We start from the raw sequence: 24,577 nt of genomic DNA, 5'->3' as shown, positions 1-24,577 counted from the left end.
ATACCTTAAACTTTAAAATTCCTTTATTTTCCAGTTTTTCTATAATGTGGTATTCTACATTTACATTTAGTTTTTTTAATGCATTAAGCTTTGAATAAGTCATATGTAATATTTTCTGTTGTAAATTAATATTTTTAGTAAATCTTGGTGTACGATTTGGGAAAGTACTTAATATTTAGGAAGCTTTAGGTTATATTTGATTTTAGTATAGAACAGATGAGTATCATACACTCAACTTAGGAATGCTAGTCCAAAACAATATTAACATTTTCTTTCTTTCTTTCTTTTTTCTTAATTCACAGTGATGCGGTTAACTAAGCCTACTTTATTCACCAATATTCCAGTAACATGTGAAGAAAAAGACTTACCTGGTATGCTTTGTTATGCTTGTACCTAGGGAAAAGTTGAAACCTGGGTTGCCTGTGTTACCTTGGAATAAGCATAGTCTTGCCAGTCTTATACTAACTCTTTGCTGCATTCTTTGTTGTCTCTGTATGATGTAAGTAGTGGCCATTTACATAGTAGTTCTTACTCGTAATCTCTTAAGTCAAGATACTATGGATATCCCATGGCAATAAGAAACTTAATTTTAGTAAGGATACATTCATAGTCATGATATCAGAATTTTATTTATCTTCACATGGTCCATCAACTTGTATATTAGCCATTCCCTTTAAAATTATTGGAGCTCTTTATATTTTGTATGTCATGGCCTTCATTTTCCTTTGTTTCTGAAGCATTCCTTCTATATGAAACTCAAATTTTTTGCCATAAATTTGTTGTAGTAAAGATAATAAATTAGATTTTTGTTAAAGCATTTTTTAAAAAAGTATTTCTCCCAGCTGTTTCTTTGTGGCAGTAAAACTTATTTACAAGATAGATTTTAGAATTTACGTTTTTCTCTTTCTATAGGAGATCTTTTTAACCAACTCATGAGAGATGATCCTTCAACTGTAAATGGTGCAGAAATTTTAATGTTGGGTGAAATGTTGACTTTACCACAGAATTTCGGGTAAGAATGTGTTGACATAAGCCATACTTAAAGCCATTACAAATTATATTTTCATAAAATAACTAATGAATGGAAAAATACTCATACATTTAAGTGGTTAAAAAAAAAAAAAAGGTTTTACCAGAATTATACTTAGTGATTCTGGGGGAGTTTTTTAATTAAAAAAATATATATATACATACAAAAAAAGAAAAGGGGCTCCTTGGGTGGCTCTGTCAATTAAGTTGCATTCTGCTCAGGTCATGATCTCTGGGTGGTGAGATCAAGCCCTGCATTGGACTCACCCTGGGTGTGGAGCCTGCTTGGGATTCTCTCTCTCCCTCTTTCTCTGCCATCTCCTCCAAACCACCACCACCACCACTCTGAAAAAAAGAAAAAAAAAAAAAAGATACATACCAAAGTATGAATAGTGGTTTCTAGGGACGATTAAATTTTAACTTTCTTCCTTAGATCTTACTGCATTTTTTAGTAGCCTATATTCCTTTTCTTTTAACTGGCTTAATCTAAATGTCTTTTTTAGAAAGCTGCTTTCTTGTTCAGTTTCATAGTCCTCTCCTAACATAAGCTATCAGACTTCTCAGCTAATTAGGAACTGTCAATTTTTATTCCTTCTCTTACTTTTAGTTCTTCTCTACTTCTGGGTTATTAATGAAGTAGAAGACCTTGGTTTTTCTCTGTTTTCAACTGAGAGAATTTAAGACCACATGGAATTTTTAGGTTTAAAAAAGGCTTACAGAATGTAGTTACTGACTGGTGTCTTGAAAGCTTGGAATTATGTTCATATTTAAAAATTAATGTGAATAGACCATGAGGCTGGGACCCTCATGATGTAAGAGTGGACTTAAAAGAGGAAGAGAGAGATGTCTCTCTCTCTCCCTTGCAGCCAAGCTGAGGAAAGGCCATCTGATGACAAGGTAAGAAACCAGCCATCTGCAAGCTAAGGAGAGAGCTCTCACTAGGAACTCCAGGGATCGCACCTGGGTCTTAGACTTCCCAGCCTCCAGAACTGTGAGAAAATAAATTTCTGTTGTTTCAAAAAAAAAAAAATTAATGTGAAATATATTTATAGGTTTTTGTGTAATATATATTTATAAACAGGTATTTTTATAAAACTTACCTTACAAATATATAAAGTATTTATGTTAGAATAACTTAGAAAAATAAGACAAATTGGTAAAAAAAAATACTCAGATCAATTGGGGGTCTCTACTAGATTCAAGGCATAAGTTATTTCAAAAATTGCCTTTTCTAGCCTCGTCAGTAAATAATCATTAAGACTTTAAATATGGATCTAATTTCAGTGGCTTATATCTAGGGAAATAGGCTATTTGTACAGTAGTTGAGGGCCAAGATTATGTCATATTTTATAGACTACATCAGTATTTTCAACTGTACTGGGTAATGAATGAACAGCATAGGGTACACAAAGAAATGCTGAAGCAGTATTTCACTTAATCATTATCCTTTAATAAATTCTTCTCCATTTTAAGTTCTCCATGGTGCTTATATAAATTATGTGTGTTAAAATATGAGTAGATTTCTGCCTAAAAGTCTTATTTTATTTCACAGGAATATATTTTTGGGAGAGACCTTTTCCAGTTACATCAGCGTTCATAATGATAGCAATCAAGTTGTAAAAGATATATTAGTTAAAGTAAGTGGCATTCTTGCTTGGTGTATATATATATATATATATATATATTTTTTTTTTAACCTTTTGTATTCTTATGTTTTTGAAACTTCATTAAGATGCACTTTTATACTGGGCTTTTTAATTGTCATTAACGACAGGCATTAATTGAAAACCTAATTGTGTAAGATAATATGGTAACAAGCACAGAATCATTTTTCCTTATCCTCAAAAGTTGTGATCACTTGGGTGAGACAGTATACCAGTTAAAGGTTTCAGTTTTTATTAATTTGTGATTAACATAATAGAATTTGGAAGAGGAGGAAAGATCACAGATGATTGCATCAGTCTGAGGACATATTGGAGGAGAAGGTACGCAACAGGATCTTCAAAGAATAGTAGGACCCAGAGGAAAAGCAAAACATGATAATCAGCAGAGACATAGGCATCCATAATGTGTTCTTGTAGCCATGAACAGAATTCACTTGATAGAAGTAGATAAGGTACAGAGATGTGCAGCAGCCATTGAGTGGAGCATCTCGAAAGCCAGCTGACAGCTAAAGGTTTTAGCTTTTTTTTTTTTTTTTTTAAGGCAGTGGGCAGTCAGTGGGGACTTCTGAGCAAAGATATTGGCACTGTGTTGGAAGACTGATATGAAAGCATGGTATGGGATAGCTTGTAGGAAATACACCAGTTAGAATATTCTTGCCAGCATTTAGAAATCAAGAGATAGAATATGCTAACTCAAACAATTTGAAACTAAATATAAAGAAAGTAAAAATTTACTGTAGGTCGGGCAGAAGTCATCAAGGCTACCTTCACATGGTAACTTTATGTTACTGCAGCATTGCTGGAAGGGAAGTCCAATTAAAATGAGTTTTTAAATGATCAGCAAGTGTTAGAATTGAAAAGGACCTCATAGAGCCAGTATTCCAAATTTCATATAGGACCCAACTACCAGAAACTGGATGCAGAGTTTTTCATACGTGTTTGTATGCTTGTCTTATTATGGATGGAGTTTCTGCCTTTTGTTAAACCATGGGTTGTCATACTATAGCCTGCAGGCCATATTTGGTCTCTTTGCCTGTTTTTGTAAGGCCTTGGAGTTAAGGATTGTTTCAACATTTTCAAATGATTCAAAGAAACAATCTTACTTTGGATGTGAGAATTATATGAAATTCAAATGCCAGTGTCCATAAATAAAGTTTTATTGGCAGCAGCCACAGTCATTCATTTAGGTATTAGCTGGGGCAGATATCAGGCTACTACTGGGACTACAACTGGGGAGTTGCAGAGACATTGGATGACCTGTAAAGTTTAAAGTATTTGCTATCTGACCTTTGATTTTTTTTTTTAAGCTTTTATTTATTTATTTGAAAGAAAGAGAGGACAAGCAGAGGGAGGGGCAGAGGGGGACACAGGCTCCCATTGAACAGGGAGCCTGATGTAGGACTTGATCCCAGGACCCTGGGATCATGACTTGAGCCAAAGACAGACACTTAAGCCACCCAGGTGTCCCAACTATCTGACCTTTTATTTTTTTATTGTTTTTTTAAGATTTTATTTATTTATTTGACAGAGATCACAAGTAGGTAGAGAGGCAGGCAGAGAGAGAGAAAGGGAAGCAGACTCCCTGCCGAGCAAAGAGCCCGATGCGGGGCTCGATCCCATCCCCCTGGGATCATGACCTGAGCCGAAGGTAGAGGCCTTAACCCCTGAACTCCACAGGCGCCTCGCTATCTGACCTTTTAAAGAAAAAGTTTGCCAACCTCTGCATTGATTATGAAAAGATCTGACTTTGAGCTTTGAGAATATATACTTTTTTTTCTGGCATATAGTTGACATTCAGTAACGATTAATTTATTGGCATAAAAGTGAATAAATCAGCAAGTGTATATGATTTAAGTCAGTATTTAAAAGAGTAAATAATATGATAGCATACTTACTATTAAATATGTATTTATATTTATGTTGCCTTTATTCAGTTTTAATTTGCATAAAGGCCTTGGTATTAATAATAATAGCAGCTAATGTTTATTGTGCAATGCCCACCAAGAATTATCTTAGTTTCTCAGGTAAAACATTCAGATTCATGATATACACATAAGCCATTTTTGACATTTTGACATTTTGACATTTTTGACATCAGAAAGGTGAAGAATGACAGCATGGTACTGGTCTATATTTTTCTTTTTTTTATGTTGTGTATTCAGTTTTAGATGTCAGTATTATGGTTTCTTAAGAACAAAAAACAAAAAACAAAAAAAAAAATGTTTATAGCCCCAATGTCCACAATAGCCAAACTAGGGAAAGAACCCAGATGTCCATCAACAGATGAATGGATAAAGAAGATGTGAGAGAGAGAGAGAGAGACAGACACACACGCACACACACACACACACACAGGAATTATTATGCAGCCATCCAAAGAAATGAAATCTTGCCATTTGCAATGACGTAGGTGGAACTAGAGGGTATTATGCTGAACAAAATAAGTCAATCAGAGAAAGACAATTATCATATGATCTCCCTGGATATGAGGAATTTGAGAGGAAAGGCAGGGGGTGTAAGGCATAGGGAAGGAAAAAATGAAACAAGATGGGATGGGGAGGGAGACAAACCATAAGAGACTCTTAGTCTCACAAAACAAACTGAGGGCTGCTGGGGTTGGTGGGTAGAGAAAGCATAGTTGGGTTATGGACGTTGGGGAGGGTATGTACTGTGGTGAGTGCTATGAAATGTGTAAGCCCGATGATTCGCAGACATGTACCCCTGGGGCAAATAATACATCATATGTTAATAAAAAATAATTTTTTAAAAAAGGAGGAGGGGCGCCTGGGTGGCTCAGTGGGTTAAAGCCTCTACCTTTCGCTCAGGTCATGATCCCAGGATCTGGGGATCGAGCCCCGCATCAGGCTCTCTGCTTAGCAGGGAGCCTGCTTCCTCCTCTCTCTCTGCCTGCCTCTCTGCCTACTTGTGATCTCTGTCTGTCAAATAAATAAATAAAATACTAAAAAAAAAAAAAAAAAAGGAAAAAGGGAGGGAATGTCTAGGTGGTTCAGTTGGTTAAGCATCTGCCGTTGGCTCAGGTCATGATCTCAGGGTTCTGGAAACGAGTCCTTCATTGGGCTTTCCACTCAGTGGCAAGTCTGCTTCTGCCTCTCCCTTTTCCTCAGTGATCTCTCACTCTCAAATAAATTAAAGATTTAGATAATTTTCCTTCATTTCCAATGCCTCAAAACAGTGTATTTAGAGCATTTAGACTATCTGGGTTTTGTAGGGTTTACAGAATTCTGTGAAATCATGTGAGCTTGTGTGTCTAATGGGGGAAGTTTCTTAATAACATTTGCTTTATTTTCCTATGGAGATCCATTTAAACTTTTTATGTCTAAAGGCGTGTAGCAGTTTGTTAAACTGTTTTATTCTAGGAAATGATCCAATTTAGGTAGTATTTGCATACAGGTCTGCAAAGTAATCTCTTAAAAATTTCTTCACAGGGGCAACTGGGTGGCTCAGTGGGTTAAGCCTCTGCCTTTGGCTCTGGTCATAGTCTCAGGGTCCTGGGATCGAGCCCCGCATCAGGCTCTCTGCTCAATGGGGAGCCTGCTTTTTCCTCCCTCTCTACCTTCCTCTGCCTACTTGTGACCTCTCTCTGTCAAATAAATAAATAAATCTTAAAAAAAAAATATTTCTTCACAGGAGTGCCTGGGTGGCTCAGTCAGTTAAGCACCTGCATTTGGCTCAGGTGATGATCCCAGGGTCCTGGTATCAAGCCCTGTATTGGGCTCTCTGCTTAGCCAGGAGTCAGCCTTACCCTCTCCTTCTATGATCTCTCTCACTTTCTCTTTCTCTCAAATAAATAAATAAAATCCTTTTAAAAAAAGCTTACTCTCATTTGGTGTTATTTTTCCCTAGTCATTTCTTACTTTGCATAATTCTGCTTCCTTTTTTTTAATCTGTTCATTAAACTAGCTTTTAATTTGTATATTTTAAATTTTTTTCAAAAAAGCTATTTTCATTACTTGTATTTAATGTTTTCTAATTCTCTACCTCATTGATTTTTGCTTTTAACAAGTTCCTTTCTTATGCTTCTGATTTTTTACTTTGTTCTCTTTTAGCTTTTTCAGCTGAGGATTTAATTTTTAAATTTTTGTTCTGTTATTTCTGTTGATAAAAGTGAATTTTCTTCTGATTGATGCTTTAGATATATTCTATGCTTTATATATATTCTATATATATTTTAATATATAGCATTTTCATTAAAATTACTTTTTAAAGAATTCTATAATTTTATTTTTGTTTTCCTTTCTACCCGAGTTGTTTAATAGGTTTTTGAGATAGAAAGGGTTTTTTGTTTTTTGTTTTTTTCTGGTTAATGATGTATAGTTTGTTTAATTGCATTGTGAAAATTTTGTTATTTTAGTCCTTCTTAAAGAATTTGCTAGTGTTTGTGACCTAATTTAATTTTTAATGAATATTTCATGTGTTCTTGAGAAGAAGGTCTATTTTCTTTTATCTACTGTATAGCTAGATATGTAGATCCATAAGATTTATCCTACTGATGGTGGTGTCAAGTGTCCTGTATCTTTACTTCCTTTTTTTTTTTTTTGTCAACTTGGTCTGTCTTGTACTGAAAGTGACATGCTAATCTCATATTATTATTGTGCTACTATTTGTATCTTACACTTTGTGCTTTTTTTTTTTTTTACACTTTGAGTTGTTTGGTTCATAGATATTTATGCTTAGTCATTCTTCCTTTTGAATTGTTGCTTATAGCACTAAAAGTTTCCTCCTTTCCATGTTTAATGCTTTTTCGCCTGAATCATAGTTGGGTGTCTATATTACTACCTGGTTTTGTTACTGTTTGCATTTGTCTGGTGTGCCTTTGTCCGTCTTTATTTTTAGCCTTCCTCAATCCTTTTTTTTCTTTAAAGATTTTATTTATTTATTTGACAGACAGAGTAGGTAGAGAGGCAGGCTGAGAGAGAGAGAGAGAGAGGGAAGCAGGCTCCCTGCTGAGCAGAGAGCCTGATGCAGGGCTTGATCCCAGGACCCTGAAATCATGACCTGAGCCGAAGGCAGAGGCTTTAACCCACTGAGCCACCCAGGTGCCCAATCCTTTGTTTTTATTTAGGTTTCTTTTATACGACACATAGTTGGGTCTTGATTTGTGAGCCATATTGAATTTTTTTATTAGCTGAATTAAGTCCCTTCACATGTATCTCTAAGTTTATATGGTTGGTTTCAAAGAGGTCACATTGTTTTGTTTTTAAATAGTAAGTCTATTCTGTTATATCTGGTATGCCTTTTTCCCCATGTAATGTGTTTCAGTTCCTTATTTTTCAAATAATTTTTTGTTAATTTGTATTTTTGTTTTATGTTTTGCCTTTATATTTATGCCTTTTATGATATTTCCCACCTTCACTATTTCATACTTAGCTGCTTACTGTAGGGCTTTTAGTCTTTGATAGTGTCCTTTAACTCTTACTTATTGCTTAGACTACATTCCCTTTACCCCCTTCTCATATCTTCCCATTTTTATTTGCATATTGTTTGGTTGGATTTCTCAAATAGATTGCTCAGGACATGCTTGTGGGTGTAATATCCTCTGAGCCTTAAAATGTTCAAAAGTGTTTTTAATACTTGAAAGACAGTTTGGCTGGATATAAAAATCCTTTGTTTACATTTTCCTTCTTTATGTCTTCTGAAAATGCTGTTCCTTTGTTACTTAGATATATATGCTGTTTTTGAGAGAACCGATGCCAGTCTTACTCTCTTGCCTTGTAAGAAATTTGATAATTTTTCCTGGAGGCCCTGGGGATTTTTTTTCTGTATGTTTTAGAATTGGTCATTTAATGTCATTTCTCTGATAGCAAGTGCACCCTTTGAATATGTAGATTTAGATTTATTATTTCTAGAAAGTTTTCATGGATTGTATTTTAATAGTAGGTGTATTCCATTATTTCGTTTGTCATTTCGCATTTCTAATATGATTTGTGTCCTTTTCTTCTTTCCCAAATTCAACTATTTACATTCTTCTCTTAAAAAATTTTAGCCCCATGCTAAAACAACAACAAATTTCGCCTTAATTTTAAAATTTCTCATTCTAGGTGTTTTTTTATATTTCAAGTGTTCTCTTGAGGGTATTTAATTCAGTTTAAATATTTTACATTTTTCTCTTAGATACAGTAGTTCACTGTTGGTTTTGGGTGGCAGTTTTTATCAGTGAATTGTCTCAGTTCTCACCTATTTTCTTTTTACATTATTTTTTTATAGATGAAAACTGTTGGAGGCTTTGCATTCTGTGAAATGCAGTTTGGGTGCTTTGATATTCCTAATTCAAAAACACCCTCTTAAAGCATTGTGCACAAAGTGTGGTTTCTTTACTGTGTCTTTTGGGGAGGCTGATAGAGGAGAATGGGGTTGTGTGTTCCTCAAATTTTCTTTTTTTTTTTTTTAAGATTTTATTCATTTATTTGGCAGAGAGAGACAGCATAAGCAGGGGGAGCAGTGGACAGAGGTAGAGGGAGAAGTAGACTCCCCACTGAGCAAGAAGCCTGACGGGCTTGATACCAGGACCCTGGGATCATGACCTGAGCTGAAGGCAGATGCTTAACCTACTGAGCCATTCAAGCACCCCAAATTTTCCCTTTTCATGTGAATTGTAGTGTCCTAAATTTTTCCTCTTCACTCCACAGTTTCTAAAAGATGTCTGTCCTTTGAACTGTTTTTCAAAACCCTGAAGTGTTTTCTTTCCTGTCAAACAACTGTTAAGTCCCTTCCCTGTAGACCGTGCTCTCATCTTCCAGTAATGCACTTTCTTGGTATTTTCATGCTTAGAATAGACTTTGTCTTTCTGGAAGTGGTTTAGATCAGTATTAGACCTATCTCTTCTCTTTCTCTTCAGCTCAAATTCCCCTGAACTTCCCTTATTCTTTGCAAAGGTTCATGGCAAGAACATGAAAAACAGCTTGCAAAAATTTGATTTATGTCTACTTACAGGTAATATGAAGTTTGGACATATGATGCTTTCTAATTATATTAACGCAAGCTTTAGTTTTAGTTGCTTTTGTTTTTGTTTTATGGATGACTTGGGAAATTCATGGTTACACTGCTGCTATTACTTCAGATACCCAGACTTCTGCCCTTAAAAATTTAATTTTTTACAACTCTGGGAATTTGAAATCAAGGAAGAGGGATTGTGAGTCTGTACTTTTTTTAATTCTTTTGTCAGCTTAGTGTTGTAAAAACAACACTAAAACAATAAAAATGCTTGTATAGTCTACCATGTTCAACTGGAAACCATTAGTTTTTTCTTTTTAATTGAAAAAAGTCCAGCATTGTATCTGAAAATATTAACATGCTACATTAAAAAATATTGTTATATAAACAAAACAATATAATTATTGTACTGGAAATAAAACAGATAACTCTTTTTGTGTATACTAGTTGTTCTCAAACTTTAGGAAGTATTAAAATTATCTGGAGAGCTTGTTAAAATGCTGACTGCTGAAGCTCATCCCCAGGGTTTCTGATTTGATTAGTCTAAAATGGTACCCAAGAATTCTATTTCTAACGTGTTCCAGGCACAGTTATAGTTGCTAGGGAAAGAAAACAGTCGGGCCACCTGGGTGGCTTGGTCAGTTAAGTGTCTGTTTTTGGCTCAGGTCATGTTCCCAGGTCCTGGGATCAAGCCCCGCACCAGGCTCCCTGGTCAGCTGGGAACCTGCTTCTCCTTCTGCCTGCTGCTCCCCTTGCTTCTGTGCTCTCACTCTCTCTCTCATATAGATAAATAAAATCTGTTAAAAAAAAACAAAACTAAACTTAAAAAAAAAAAAAACAGTCAAGGCTTCTATCCTCTTGAAGCTTATTCTAGATCTTTGAAAATATATTTTCTCTATTCCTGAATATAAATCCCTTAATTATAAAAAATTCTTTCCCTTTTTAAAAATATTACACTAATATATTTTTTAATTTTTTTATTATGTTGTTAGTCACCATACAGTACATCCTTAGTTTTTGATGTACTGTTCCATGATTCATTGTTTGTGTATGACACCCAGTGTTCCATGTAATCTGTGCCCTCAATACCCATCACTGGGCTCACCCATCCCCCGCCAAGCCCTCTCCCATCTAAAACCCTGTTTGCTTCCTGGAGTCCAGAGTCTCTCATGGTTCCTTTCCCGCTCTGATTCCCACCCTTCATTTTTCTCTTCCTTCTCCTAATGTCCTCCATGCTTTTCCTTATGTTCCACAAATAAGTAAGACCATATGATAATTGTCTTTCTCGGCTTTTGCTAAGTAAAAAATTCTTTTCTGATGGCTTTTGAAGACACCTTTGAACTCTCATATTTAAGATGTTTTGCTGACTCTGTTTAACTTATCTGAAAGGCTTCCTTCTGTTTCTTCCTTACCCTTTTCCTAAATTCTCCTCATCCAAATTGCAGCATAGACCCTACCCTGACATTTATTTTTTTTTTAAGCTTTTATTTATTTATTTGACAGACAGAGATCACAAGTAGTCAGAGAGGCAGGCGAGAGAGAGGAGGAAGCAGGCTCCCGCTGAGCAGAGAGCCCGTGCGGGGCTCGATCCCAGGACCCCGAGACCACAACCGGAGCCGAAGGCAGAGGCCCAACCTACTGAGCCACCCAGGTGCCCCCTTACCCTGAAATTTAAATTGTATTCCCCTGGGGTGCACCCGTTTAAGCTTCTGACTCTTGATTTTGGCTCAGGTCTGGATCTCAGGGTTGTGAGGTCAAATAGTTCTTTTTTTTTTTTTTTTTTTAAATATTTTTATTTATTTATTTGACAGAAATCACAAGTAGACGGAGAGGCAGGCAGAGAGAGAGAGAGAGAAGGAAGCAGGCTCCCTGCTGAGCAGAGAGCTTGATGCGGAACTCAATCCCAGGACCCTGAGATCATGACCTGAGCCGAAGGCGGCGGCTTAACCCACTGAGCCACCCAGGCGCCCGAGGTCAAATAGTTCTTGAGAAAAAAAAAAAAATTATTCTCCTATCCCAAGCCAGTCTTCCATTTCTCCACACTATTTTCCCCAAACACACAATAGGTACTAAGAAAATAAATGTTTGGTGCAGAATTATTTATAATAGCGAAAAAGAAAAAGATGAAAGTGTTTAGCTGTATATACATTAAAATACATTAATACTTTAAAAATGACACAGAGGAAAACATACGGAACAGAAAGCCCATGGGTTTGAGTGTTTCTTTTTTTAATCCCTTCTTCTCAGGTTTCTAAAATGTTTAAGGAATTTTTTTTTTTTTTTTTTTTTTTATTTGAGAGAGAGAGACAGTGAGAGAGAGAATGAGCGAGGAGAAGGTCAGAGAGCGAAGCAGACTCCCCATGGAGCTGGGAGCCTGATGTGGGACTCGATCCCGGGACTCCAGGATCACGCCCTGAGCCGGAGGCAGTCGTTTAACCAACTGCGCCACCCAGGCGTCCCTGTTTAAGGAATTTTTAATCTTAGTTCCATTACTTACTAGTTGTATAACCTTGGGGAAGTTATTATTTCCCTCTGCTTTGGTTTTATTGTCTCTAAAATGGGAATAGTATGACTGCCTACTTCAGGATTGTGGATATTAAATGAATAATGAACTTAGAACAAGGCCTTGCACATAGATGGTGCCCAATAAATTTGAGTTCCTACTATTTTATAACTGAACATAATGACCAAAGAGATAGCACCAATAAATATCCTGCTTCACACTGCCTAGCATTAAGAATGTTAGATTAGACTTAACTGCAGAAAACCTGTTAGTTTTTAAAAAAGAAAGAGAGACTTAATAGAATCCAAGCTTTTATGCAAAAACCTCCCCAATCCCCATTACCTAACATGGTCTTTACTGTTTCTGAATATTTCTTGACATTTGCCTCAAAATTTCATCATAACTTCATTCATTCATTTAGTATTCAACACATATTTGTTAATTGTCTACTGTGGAGTCAGGCCTCAGGTTGAGATCCGATGCAGGACTTGATCCTAGGACCCCGGGATCACGACCTGAGCAGAAGGCAGCGGCTTAACCCACTGAGGCACCCAGGCGCCCCACCTTATATTGTTTTGAATAGTAATTTATCTTTAGTGTTCTATAGTAGCACATGTGTGCACATCTATCTATATTTGTTCCTGGATTTTCCATCTGTATGTATGTTTTTTTTAAAACCATATATTCATATTGATGCCTCTCATTCCAACTCAACACCAAAAGTTTCATTGCAGCCTCTTCTCCCTTTCCTCATTTACACCTTTTTTTTCTCCAGAGGGGAGAAACTTCTCTCTTATTATCCATAGTATTTTTTTGTTTGGTTGTGGTAGGCCCATAACAGTTGCAGAATTGCTAATACAAGCAAACGTACTAGCTAGAGTGCAGTATCCCCGTGCCATTCTTTTTGTCTGTAGCATTTGTTAGCCAGGCTTCCTTAGGTTAGTTCTTTTTTTCCCATCCCTCCCTCCCATTGTGGTTGTGTTCATTTGGTACTGTTCATATTCCATTACCTATTCCCCCTACTTCCTGGCTGATTTTATTTATTTGATTTTGGTGAACTTGTATGAACCATTAATGTGGTTTTAAGCTGCAGAGCTGTGGTAGAAAGACTGACACTAAGAAGTGTTGCTCCGCATCAGCCCTTCTTCCTTGTTCCTGATCTCCTATTCTTTTCACTCATATCTAGCCTCACCCTGTAGGTACCCAGTCTCATTTGGATTTTTTTTTTTTATCTCTTTTTTTCAAGGCTGATCTTCAGACAAGTTCTCAGCGTTTAAATCTTTCAGCTTCCAATGCTGCAGTGGCTGAACTTAAACCTGATTGTTGTATTGATGATGTCATACACCATGAAGTGAAGGAAATTGGAACACACATGTAAGGATTAATTTTACTAGTTCTCAAAGGCTTTTTTGAAATTTTCGTTTTATGTCCATTTAGTATCAAGCCTATGAACCTACTTAAGAAGGAATTTAATGTTGCAGGATTACTTGCTTATCATAGACTTTAAACAAAATGTTTGTTTTTTAGGGGAAAATATCTTAATTTATTTTCCTGTATTTCTGTTTTCGTGTTTGCATCTATAGACAGTCTTATCCAAAAAATAAAAAGCCATGCAGATTTTTAAAACCCAGGTACCACTCTGACCAAATGTATGTTAATTATTTTTTGAAATGCTAGAAACTGACATTAATAGTGTTTATTTTTAAATTACAACTTCTCAGTTCTGTACAACTTTTCAGTTCTGTGTTTAACTATGTATATATATATTCTATCCTGAGAATTCAGAAATAAAGAACCAAAGTAAGATAAGCTCTGAGAAAAAAAATATATATCAAATTCTGTATTCCTGGCATATGAATGTGAATCCTCTATTTTTCTTTGAGAGGCAGATATGAAAATTTCAGCCATCTAAATAATTTTAAACTTCCATCTGCCTTACCGTTTACACATACAATAAATTTACAAAGTCCTGTTAATTCTTACTAACTGTATGTCATCCCACCTTCTTCATCTCCACTTATGTCACCATTTTTGCCTTTCTTCCTTGGCTTAAAGTAGTATATAATATTAGCTGTTAATCAGTTCATTGTGGTGACATCTCTTTTGTAGGCACTTCTTAGTATATATTCTGTGGTTGGTATGAGCTTTGCAGTCAAAATTTAATGAGATCAAATTTCAGCTCCATCATTTATTAATTACATGTTCTTGGATAAGTCACTTGACTCTTCAGTGACCGACCACTATCCATAGAAAATTCTTTGTATTGGCTTTACAAAGTTCTCTAGAACCTAATCCATATGAGCTGCTTAAGTTCTTACCTTTTCTCATTCCTCCCTGTTTTATACTAAGTGATATTGGAAGTCTCTTTCCTTTGCACTCCTCCAAGACTTGAGATAAATTTTTCCGTTCCTAAGGAATGACTCTGTTCGTTTGTTTAGCTTACTTCCACTTCTTCATATATCAGATTCACCATGACCTCTCGAAGAGGCTTTCCTGACCTCCAAGACTAAATTAAATACCCCTTTTAATATGTTCTATAGCATCCATAACTTGTCATTTTTTTAGTCTTCTACTTAAAATTAATTACTTGCGCCTGTCATTTCCGTTAGAGTACGAGTTCCATGAAGTCAGCTGTGTCCTCATGATCTAGCAGAGAATAGTGGTCAGTACTTGTTGAAATAGAGTTTATTGAAATTCATTAAATTGTTATTTTATTTTTATTTAAATTTTATATTTATTACAATTATTAAATTTTATTAAGAATTTAAGTTTATTGAAGTTTATTAAATGTGTAAAAACCTCCTTTTAGACAAGATGAGTCTCTTGTAGAATTAAATAGTAAATAAGAAGTGGAACTCAAATCTAAATCTGGCTTCAAAAAATCCATACCCTGCTATACTGCTTTTTACTGTGAGCACTTGAAAACTGTGTTTTACTGTGTTTTGAACAATACTACATCCCTAGTACCTGGCTTATGTACACTTAACTTAAAAGGAGAAATTAAATTTCCTGTATTGTCACCACTGAGTGTAACTGCTATTAAAATATTAGTATATGATTTTCTAGTTTTTTAAGTGTGTTTATGTAACATATTTATATAAATAAATAATACTTTTCAAAATTTTGAGCATATTACCCATGGTTTTATCTTTTTCAGTGCACTGTGAACATTTTCCCACTTGAGTCATATTCTGTGAAAACATTCTTTTTGAGATAGTTTTATCTTACGTGCTTGGACCATATACTTTAATTTGTTTACTAATTGGACATTAGATTGTTTCTAGTCTTCCGCTGTTGTAAATAATACAGTGCTGAGCATCTTAGTATTTCCTGTGGTAGACTGCTTATAGTGGGTTTACCATAGGAGCATATAAGCATTTTTAAGACTCTTACTTAAGACTTGTTTTCTAAATCTCTTTTAACCACTAGCAGTGTAGAGAGAGTCACTTTCTCTAACCCCTCACAAATCCTGGTAACACCTGTAAAAGAAATTCTTAAGAAGTGGAAAAAATATGTCTCATTACTTTATTACTTTAACCTCTTGTGAGGCTGAATGTTTTCACCTTTTTATTAGCCATTTATGGTACTGTCATCTATCTATGTATCCTTTCCTCCTATTTTGATCAAGATACTAATGTTTTGCTTATGAAATTTCTCTTCATTTCATTAGAAGTATTTTATCCCATTTTGTCTGCTTTTTGTTTTAACATGATTTTGATTTGTTCAGTTTATACATTTATGACTCTTTTCCTTTCCATTGCCCATTTATATGAAAAAGTCTTTTCCCCCTAGAATTTTTTTGAATTTATATTTTTTCTTCTAAATTTTATAAACTTAATTTGTACATTTAACTATTTGATTTTTCAGAATTGTTTTGGAATATATTTCACTATTGTATATTTAATTTTGCTAATCAAAGCTTTCTTGTTCATTGAATTATATTTTTATAAATATAAAAAGAGCTAAAACTCTTTTTTCCCTACTCTATGCTCATTTGGCTACGCTTTTACACCATTGGCTATAATATTTTCCAAATTTGTGAGTAAAATTGAGGTGTATTAGATTTATTATTAAACAAAATCAAAGATAATTCAGAGATTTCTTTCCATTTCAGCTTGGTGTGTGCAGTGAGCTATACAACTCAGGGTGGAGAAAAAATGTATTTTAGAAAATTCTTCAAATTTCAGGTATTAAATGTGACTGTGTAAATAGTTTACAGATTTTTTCCCCTGTGAAGTTATTCCTATCTATCTGCAGGGAAAACAGCCTCCAAATAAAGCAAATAGCTTCATATGTCTGCATTTGTCATAGTACTAGAAATCTAAAGTCAGACTAAATTAAGTAAAAGCAGAGAAATTATCATTGTCAGTGTAATATTTCACCTGAACATTTTTTTAAGTTTATTTTTTTATTTTTTTAGTAATCTCTATATCCAACGAGGGGCTCAAACTCATGACCCTGAGATCAAGATTTGCACACTATTCTGACTGAGCCAGCCAGGCAACCCTCATTTACAGATTTTTATCCAAAAAAGATTGTCCTGTTTTTATACCTTGATAAAACTCACAAGAATATACAAGAGGGATAAAAGGAATACAAAGTCCAGATAAATTAAGTATAAATCGTATCAAATTTCTAAAGAAATATTTAAATGAGAGATAATTGACTTGGGCTGAGTGGACCACGCTTCCTTCCAGGATTCCATGAGTCACCAAACTTATATGTAGAGTTTTGTAATTATACAGAGTTTTTACTCTGTGATTAAAAATAGTTAAAACCACTGGTTTTAGTGGTTTTAGGGATGAGATGACCACATATAACCCTTTAAATTAGATCTAGATATTATGCTATATGTATTTTTCATACCTGTTTTTAAGTGGAAGAAAAAGTATTAACAGAAGAAATTAATTAAATTATTAAATGTATCCAGATTTATTTTGGGGCACCTGCCTGTCTCATTATGTGGAGCATGTGACTCTTGATTGTGGGGTCTTGAGTTCAAGCCCCATGTTGGGTGTAGAGATTACTTGAAAAAAACAAAACTTTCAAAAAAAAAAAAAAAAACTTCTAAAAGAAAAAATTTTGCTGTATCACTCATTAAAGATTTTGCATGACTTTTAAAAGAAAATAAAAGATTTATGCACTTATTTTAATAAACATTTTTGTGAAATATATAGAGAAAAATACATAAAATACATATATTCAGTATGACAAAAATACTATGGAGTAAACACACATGTAACTCATGTGACTGTTACCCAATTAAGAAATAATGGTTGTCTTTTATAAATACATTTGGGATAGTTTTTTGGTTTTTTTGTTGTTTTTGCAAAAATATTGCATACCTATTAAAAAAGCTTTTTACAATTAAAATTAGAAAATGCCTTTGACAGATATAACCCTGTGATTTAAAATAAATAAACAAAAATAAATGATAATCTCCTCTGATTGATGTGCTTTATTCGACTAGGTTCTCAAACCATTGGATGTGAAAACCAAATTTTACAATGCAGAGGTAAGTGTTTAGCACTTAATAGGAATTCAGATTAAAAGTAAGATCTTATTTGACTAAAATTCTGATGTATTACATTTCATTTCATGTTGAAGTAAATTGCTGAGAAGAGTGTGAATTACTTGTGAAAAATGAGCCTCAAGTTTAATCAAAAGAGAATAATTTCATTGTAGATCTTTTAATATGCTGTTTTAAAATTATATAGAATCAGTGTATCTTGAATTTTATTTTTGTTAATTTCATGAGGCTTTCACCCCCTTTCATTAAATCATTGCCCTAAATCTCCACTTAATGAGTATTGTTACTATCTAAAAACCATAGTGATTTGTTAAATATTTACATTGTGATTCTGAAGTAGTCAATCTAACCCTGCAAAAATCATTTAATATTCTTGGAAAATATTGACAAATAGAACTCAGTAAATTAAATTCTTTGTCCTGGGAAATCAGTATGTCAGCTGCAGTTTGTTTATTAACTTCAGTGAATGGTTAGAAGTACTTTTTGGAATAAACAAGATTGGCAAAAATAAAAATACGGTAACTTAGAGAGTAGAAGATAATCTATCTTCTATTTGAACAAAAGAGATAAAATAGATTTTGCCGTAGAAAGAAGGTTTTATTGTTTGGATTTCTTTCTTAAAATTCTACTTCAAAAAAAAACCAATAAAAGTAAAGTAAAAATTCTACTTTATCTTGGCTTCTGGAGTTCCAGAAAAAAATGATTTCCTAATGGGCCCATTACTCCTGTTAAAGTCATGTCTTTCCTATCACAGTGATAAATTCAAAAATATTAAAATACAGTATTTTGAAATGAAAATTATGTCTTTATTACTCTAAAGTTAATGATCAGAAATTTGTAGTCCTATGTCAAATTTGCATGTATTTTTACCATCAGCATCTGAGTTTTTATTCAATATAGTTTGTACTACAGATGGGCATACCAAGAGTGGAATCTGACCTGCAGTAGAGTACTATTAGGACAAAAAAAAAGTGCATAAAATAATAAAACTACCTAGTATAGTATATGTCGTGAATCTGAAGTACTGCATGAAGTCTAGGGCTGAGATTTTACAGTAGTCTTCAGAGAAGATGAGAAAGGGTAACTGGAGTGGAGTACGGAAATAATAGATGTTAGAAACATTAAAGTGTCAAATCAGTGAAGGCATTCCAAGCAGAATTACAAATGCACATGGAATATGGAGTACATAAGCAAAGAATATGCATATGTCATGGGAAGATACAGTCTCATCAAGGGGATTACTAGCTCACCCTACTAGTTTATAGAGTTAACAGTTCTTTTCAGGGCTAGGGGAGTTGCCATACTACATGTGTATGCTGCCTTTTTTGTTTTACTGGAATACTTTTGATTAATTATAGTATAGCTATTCCGCTTATTAAATTTTAAGTGGTCTTAATTTATTGTTTTGCTAGGGAAGAGTTCATCCATAGTATGAGGGAAGATAAGTAACTATTTTGCAAGAGTATATATGTTTGCAAATTAGAAACAAACAGTGCTGTAGGTGGTCTTTTTTCTTATAATTGGCTCCGAGGAAGGCACATATTAAACTATTTTAGGGTTTCTTTGCTGCAAATGTAGTGGTAGATTAAGATACTTGTCAAATAGTTGTATAACATGAATATTTAGAGTGATTTTTGCAGTTTTTAAAATTGCTTGTTATTCCTTGAATAATATTATAAATATGATATACTCCCCAAAAAGGAAGGGTGAAAAAAATCCCACAATTCCACCACACCAAAAAATAATGGGCTTTTCATTAATCCATGTTCTCTTTCAGATTTTACTAACTTATGTTTAATACTGTTTTTATAATTATAGTAACAGAATGTTGCTTTCTTCAGTTAACATTATATATAAACAAAATTTGTAATCTTTGCCAACAAATGTCAACTAAGAAAATATGTAAAATTCTGAACCTTTGAAAATAGATATTTCTTTAAAAACCGGCAGTAAACAAATAGTATTTTTAGGGTCTCTAAGATATTCAGTATTACCTATTAGGAAAACAAATACTATTCAGCCTATAGGACCAAGCAGATTCTGTTGACCCCAACTAGAAAATTCAGGTAAATTATAGGAGTTCATAAACCACACACATATCGGTAGGTGATGTTTATTACTTTGTGCTGTAGTTCTTACACATTGACTTTTATTAGCCCCACAATTGTCTCAAACATGTTTTTTTACTCTGTTTCTAATAATTCTAGCAATATGTGAATCACTGAAAGGAAAACAAGTTTGTTATGAGAAATTTTGTTGCCATCTTATAAAATAGGAAAGAAGATTGGTGACATTAGCAACTAGGTTCAAACATTGGGTCACCTGCTGGGAATAGGGCTCCATGCCAGGTAGTACAGAGAAGTTAAATATAAATTGGGCATCTTCCCAATCCTCAGGGTACTTAGATCTAGTGGAGGAGACAAACATGACAAAAATACAATATAAGTACCACCTGATCCTGAAGTGTACTTACATTCTGGGAACATCAGAGATGAAAAAGTATTTTTAGCAATGGGTTGGACAAAAGAGGCAACATTTGAGATGACCCTTGATAAATAAGTAGCCTTAGAAGTATATATGAAAAAAAGACAAACTATAAAATATATTAACAAGAAAAGAATAAACTCTCAGTTGTCTGATGTGGTCTAGCTCAGCATTTCTTGAAGTATAATGCATGGAACTCTAGTCACTAAAGATGCTTCTTGAAAAAAATGCTTCCATTATTAGATAAATTTAGGAGAAGCTGTACAATACAGTGTATATCTACTCTGATTGTAGAAGAGAACGTATAGCCATCCTAAGTAATCCGTGAAGAATTACGGTGTAGGTAAAGAATTTATAGAACTAGAAAGACATGGGTTATACCTTTCTCACCCAAATTTGTCCTTGAATATTTGCTCCTGTTTAAATATTCACCTGTAGTGTTCTTCATTCATTTAACCATAGTAGTTTCACCTTTTTAGAAAAATGTCATATTCCTTTGTTACTTTCTGTTTACTTCTTTGTTTTACTAATGCTGTCTTGTTTAGAAAATTAAAAAAAATGCAGAAATGCATTTTATTTTAAAGTTAGTTATTCTTTTTCTTTAACATTTAATTCTGATTTTTCTAATTTTTCTTTTTTATTTTTCCATTAGAGTGACCTCAGTTCTGTGGTAATTTGATTTTTTATTATAAATTTATATGCTTTTCTTACTTACCACTTTTTGACTCTGCCTAATTAATCTTTCTTTATGAAACATAGTGGAAAAACAAAGTTAGTTATGAAATACCACATATGTGATTTAAAAAGCTGTATCTAATTTATACTTTTTATATTATCTTTGGGAAAAAATTAAATTGAAGATTAAATTATCATACTGAAACAAGTATGCTCTCATTTTTAATGTTTTTCCTTTGGGTTTTTCTTAAAAGAGGCATGTGAACCTTGTTAAAAATAGCCTTGAGATTTTTCAACATCTTCTTAAATAAGATTCTTTACTTTTAATTCTTTGAGGTAAACTCTCTAGTTGAAATTTATCTTCAGATGCACAGTGGTTTTAGTTTTATGTCTGGGTCAGGTAAAGTTGGCCCTTTGACATTAGTAAACAGAAGAACTTCAAATGTTCCCAAGTTGGCTAAAGTCATATTTTCAAATTTCTATTTAATATAAACAGCACTTGCTTATAATTTATGACTTACATGATAACAACATTGACTGCTGTAGCACAGAATTCTTAATTTTTCAAGTGTCAAATTACTTTGTACTAACTTAAACTAACTTAATTTTCCATTATGCTGCTTGTTTTTCTTCCATTTTATCTAAGCTCTTTCTAAATTTAAGCAGAAAAATGCATTTTAAAATTTGAAATGTGGGCCTGTGGTAATTTTTTTTTAAAGCAATGGATTGATGGGATATATTTGCCTTTTTTTTTTTTTTTTTTGAGGAAAAAGTAACAGGATAATTCCTTTAAGTGGCACATCTTTTAGATTGATAAATCATTATATTTCAATTTTCATTTGAGCACATGTGCCAAGAACTAAAGAATCTGTTTTAGTTTAGATAATAATACGTTACATTATAACTTCATCATTATATTTTTGGAAATGATTTCCATTTTCCTGGATTTAATATTTAAAACGTTTATTCAGTGCCAAATTTTTTGGGTCATAGCTTGTTTTTAAAATTTATTTTTATATATATTACTCTGAGATTTTTGAACAAAATAATTATTGCTTATCCTTACTGTGTCACATTTTATACAGGTTTATTTAGAAAATGAACCAAGTTCTGTGTTCCCCTTCAGTTCTATACAAAGAAAGCCAAATCACATGTAAAGAAGGATGTCTAATATAAGTCTCAATTTTAATTCCTAAATTTTAGGAAATAAAATTTTTATACAAAAGTACATATTTAAATTACCCATTCATTAAAATATTGCTGAATAGCATTAGTCTCTAAGGCTACAGAATACCTTGTGTTTGATTTAAAAGTTCTATGACTGTCAAGTATAATTCATTTTTTGCCCTAAATGTGCATTTGAAATGAACCAAGAAATCACTAATGGCCACTAACAAATTGCTTTAATTGAAAAGTTAAATCCTATAAGATTATAAAATAGACTGATTATTCACTGTACTGGCGGTCTCTATACTTTCTAAATTGAAATAATATGACCATTGAAACTATATTATGATAGAATATTATAATGAAGACCTAATTATATTAACATGTCACTGAAATGATAGGTACATAGGTATATATTCATCTTACTAAATGACATTTTAACATTTTAATGACTCACTAGAAGAACTAGGATATCTTGTGAATGAAATTCCAGTAAAATAACTATTTTTGGATGTTGCTACAAAAAATGTAGTTATCCCCTATCCATTGTTTGACAAGTTATCAGTTAACTAACCCTTGACTTTCCCCCTGTTAATTACGTTAGGGTGAAGATTTCTTTTCTTGCATTAATTATGATAACTTTGATTTGCAGGCATGAACTAATCACAGTTGTGGGTAATATTTTTTCTTCGTATAGATCAGATATTTTTGTTGAGGTAAATATTTTAAATACCATTACACTTTGGTGGATATTTTTTTCATATCCTCAGACTGATGAAGTATTTCTGGAAGCCCAGATTCAGAATATTACAACTTCACCCATGTTTATGGAGAAAGTTTCATTGGAACCATCTATAATGTACAATGTAGCAGAATTAAACTCAGTCAGCCAAGCTGGAGAATGGTAAATATGAATTATAATGTTTTTGTTTTTAATGTTTTATATGAACTTTTCTAACACTTGTTATTCTTAGATGGTTTGTAATTTGTACTTTAATTAATAGACCTTATTTTTCTTAGAGACTTTTTTTTTTTTTTTAAGATTTTATTTGCGAGAAAGAGTGAGAGAGCCATCACGAGCAGGGGGAGAGGTAGAGGGGAAAGCAGACTGCCCACTGAGCAGTAAAACCTCCCCTCTCCAAGTGCCACTGCATCCCAGGACACTGGGATCGTGACCTGAGCCAAAGGCAGACGCTTAACTGACTGAGCCACCCAGGTCCCCTCTTAGAGAAGTTTTATGTTCACAGAAAAATTGATCAGAAACAGAGTTCCCACATGCCCCTCTCTCTACTCATAGTTCCCCTATAATTTATACCTTCTTTTAATGTGGCATATTTGTTCCAGTTGATGAACCAATATTGATACTTTTATTCATTACAGTCCATAGTTTAAATTTGGGGTTCACTCTTTATGTCCTACATTTTGTGGGTTTTAACAAATGCAAAGACATGTACTCACCATTACTATATTATACAAAATAGTCCCAGTGCTCTAAAAATATCCTGTGCTTTACCTATTCATTCCTCCCTCCACATAAAAATAAAAAGATCCTAGACATTTGCATTTTATGTTTTACTCTTGGAAGCACTCAGTCTTTTAATTTTTATAATAACTCAGTGAGGTAAATCTAAAACTGTTCTTCATTTCCTGCAAATGATAAAACTGAGGCATGGGAAGGAATGATGGAGACATTAGTGTAAGGTTAAAGATGAAGGGTGAGTTTTAAGAATATTCTGTCAAGGGGCGCCTGGGTGGCTCAGTCGGTTAAGTGTCTGCCTTTGGCTCAGGCCGTGACCCCAGGGTCCTGGGATCAACCCCTGCATTGGGGCCCCTGGTCAGCGGGAAGCATGCTCCTCCCTCTCCCCTACCCCTGCTTGTGTTCCCTCTCTCACTCGCTCTCTCTGTCAAATAAATAAATAATAACATCTTTAAAAAAAAAATTCTGTGAACATTAAAAGAAGTGAGCATAGGAATAGATCTAGTTTTTCTGCAAAAATGAATACATGTATCTTTCCATAGGTGATTTAAAAGAGGAGGAATAAATATAAAGTTGACTTTAATACAGATAAAAAGGTAATAGCTGGAGAAAGTACCTGATTTCGTTCATCAAGAATGAAAGAAACAGGGGCGCCTGGGTGGCTCAGTGGGTTAAAAGCCTCTGCCTTCAGCTCAGGTCATGATCCCAGGATCCTGGGATTAAGCCCCACATCAGGCTCTCTGCTCGGCAGGGAGCCTGCTTCCTCCTCTCTCTCACCTGCCTCTGCCTACTTGTGATCTGTCTGTCAAATAAATAAATGAAATCTTTAAAAAAAATAATAATAATGAAAGAAACATTTACTTTTTATCTTATTATGGTTAAATTCAGTAAAGTTTGTAGCCTTCCATATTCCCACTGAGGAAAATAGTAACTTTCCAGTCTTTCCCTGATCTTTTAGTTCATTTTAAAAAATGATCACTTTGTTTACAATGGTACATTTTCTTTCTTTTTTTTTTTTTTTAAAGATTTTATTTATTTACTTGACAGAGAGAAATCACAAGTAGATGGAGAGGCAGGCAGAGAGAGAGAGGGAAGCA

The 24,577-nt window shown here is 33.8% G+C and overlaps 1 protein-coding gene across 4 annotated transcripts in view; it reads left to right on the top strand.

The window, feature by feature from the left end:
* Nucleotides 1–24,577, top strand: part of TRAPPC13 (trafficking protein particle complex subunit 13) — a 39,583-nt gene that overhangs the window by 10,129 nt on the left and 4,877 nt on the right. For 2 of the 4 annotated variants that reach the window (XM_044268059.1, XM_044268053.1), the window contains exons 2-9: nucleotides 303–371; nucleotides 913–1,012; nucleotides 2,582–2,666; nucleotides 13,394–13,521; nucleotides 16,262–16,334; nucleotides 17,618–17,662; nucleotides 20,814–20,831; nucleotides 22,774–22,907. In XM_044268059.1, coding sequence (XP_044123994.1) covers nucleotides 303–371; nucleotides 913–1,012; nucleotides 2,582–2,666; nucleotides 13,394–13,521; nucleotides 16,262–16,334; nucleotides 17,618–17,662; nucleotides 20,814–20,831; nucleotides 22,774–22,907 — 652 coding nt within the window. The remainder of the gene's footprint in view (nucleotides 1–302; nucleotides 372–912; nucleotides 1,013–2,581; nucleotides 2,667–13,393; nucleotides 13,522–16,261; nucleotides 16,335–17,617; nucleotides 17,663–20,813; nucleotides 20,832–22,773; nucleotides 22,908–24,577) is intronic. The other 2 variants (XM_044268075.1, XM_044268069.1) reach the window with 1 other exon arrangement.

Source organism: Neovison vison, chromosome 1 (assembly GCF_020171115.1).
Source record: "Neovison vison isolate M4711 chromosome 1, ASM_NN_V1, whole genome shotgun sequence".
NCBI classification, from domain to species: Eukaryota; Metazoa; Chordata; class Mammalia; order Carnivora; family Mustelidae; genus Neogale; species Neogale vison.
The sequence above is the reverse complement of the archived record's forward strand: the minus strand, read 5'-3'. Positions and strand labels throughout refer to the sequence as shown.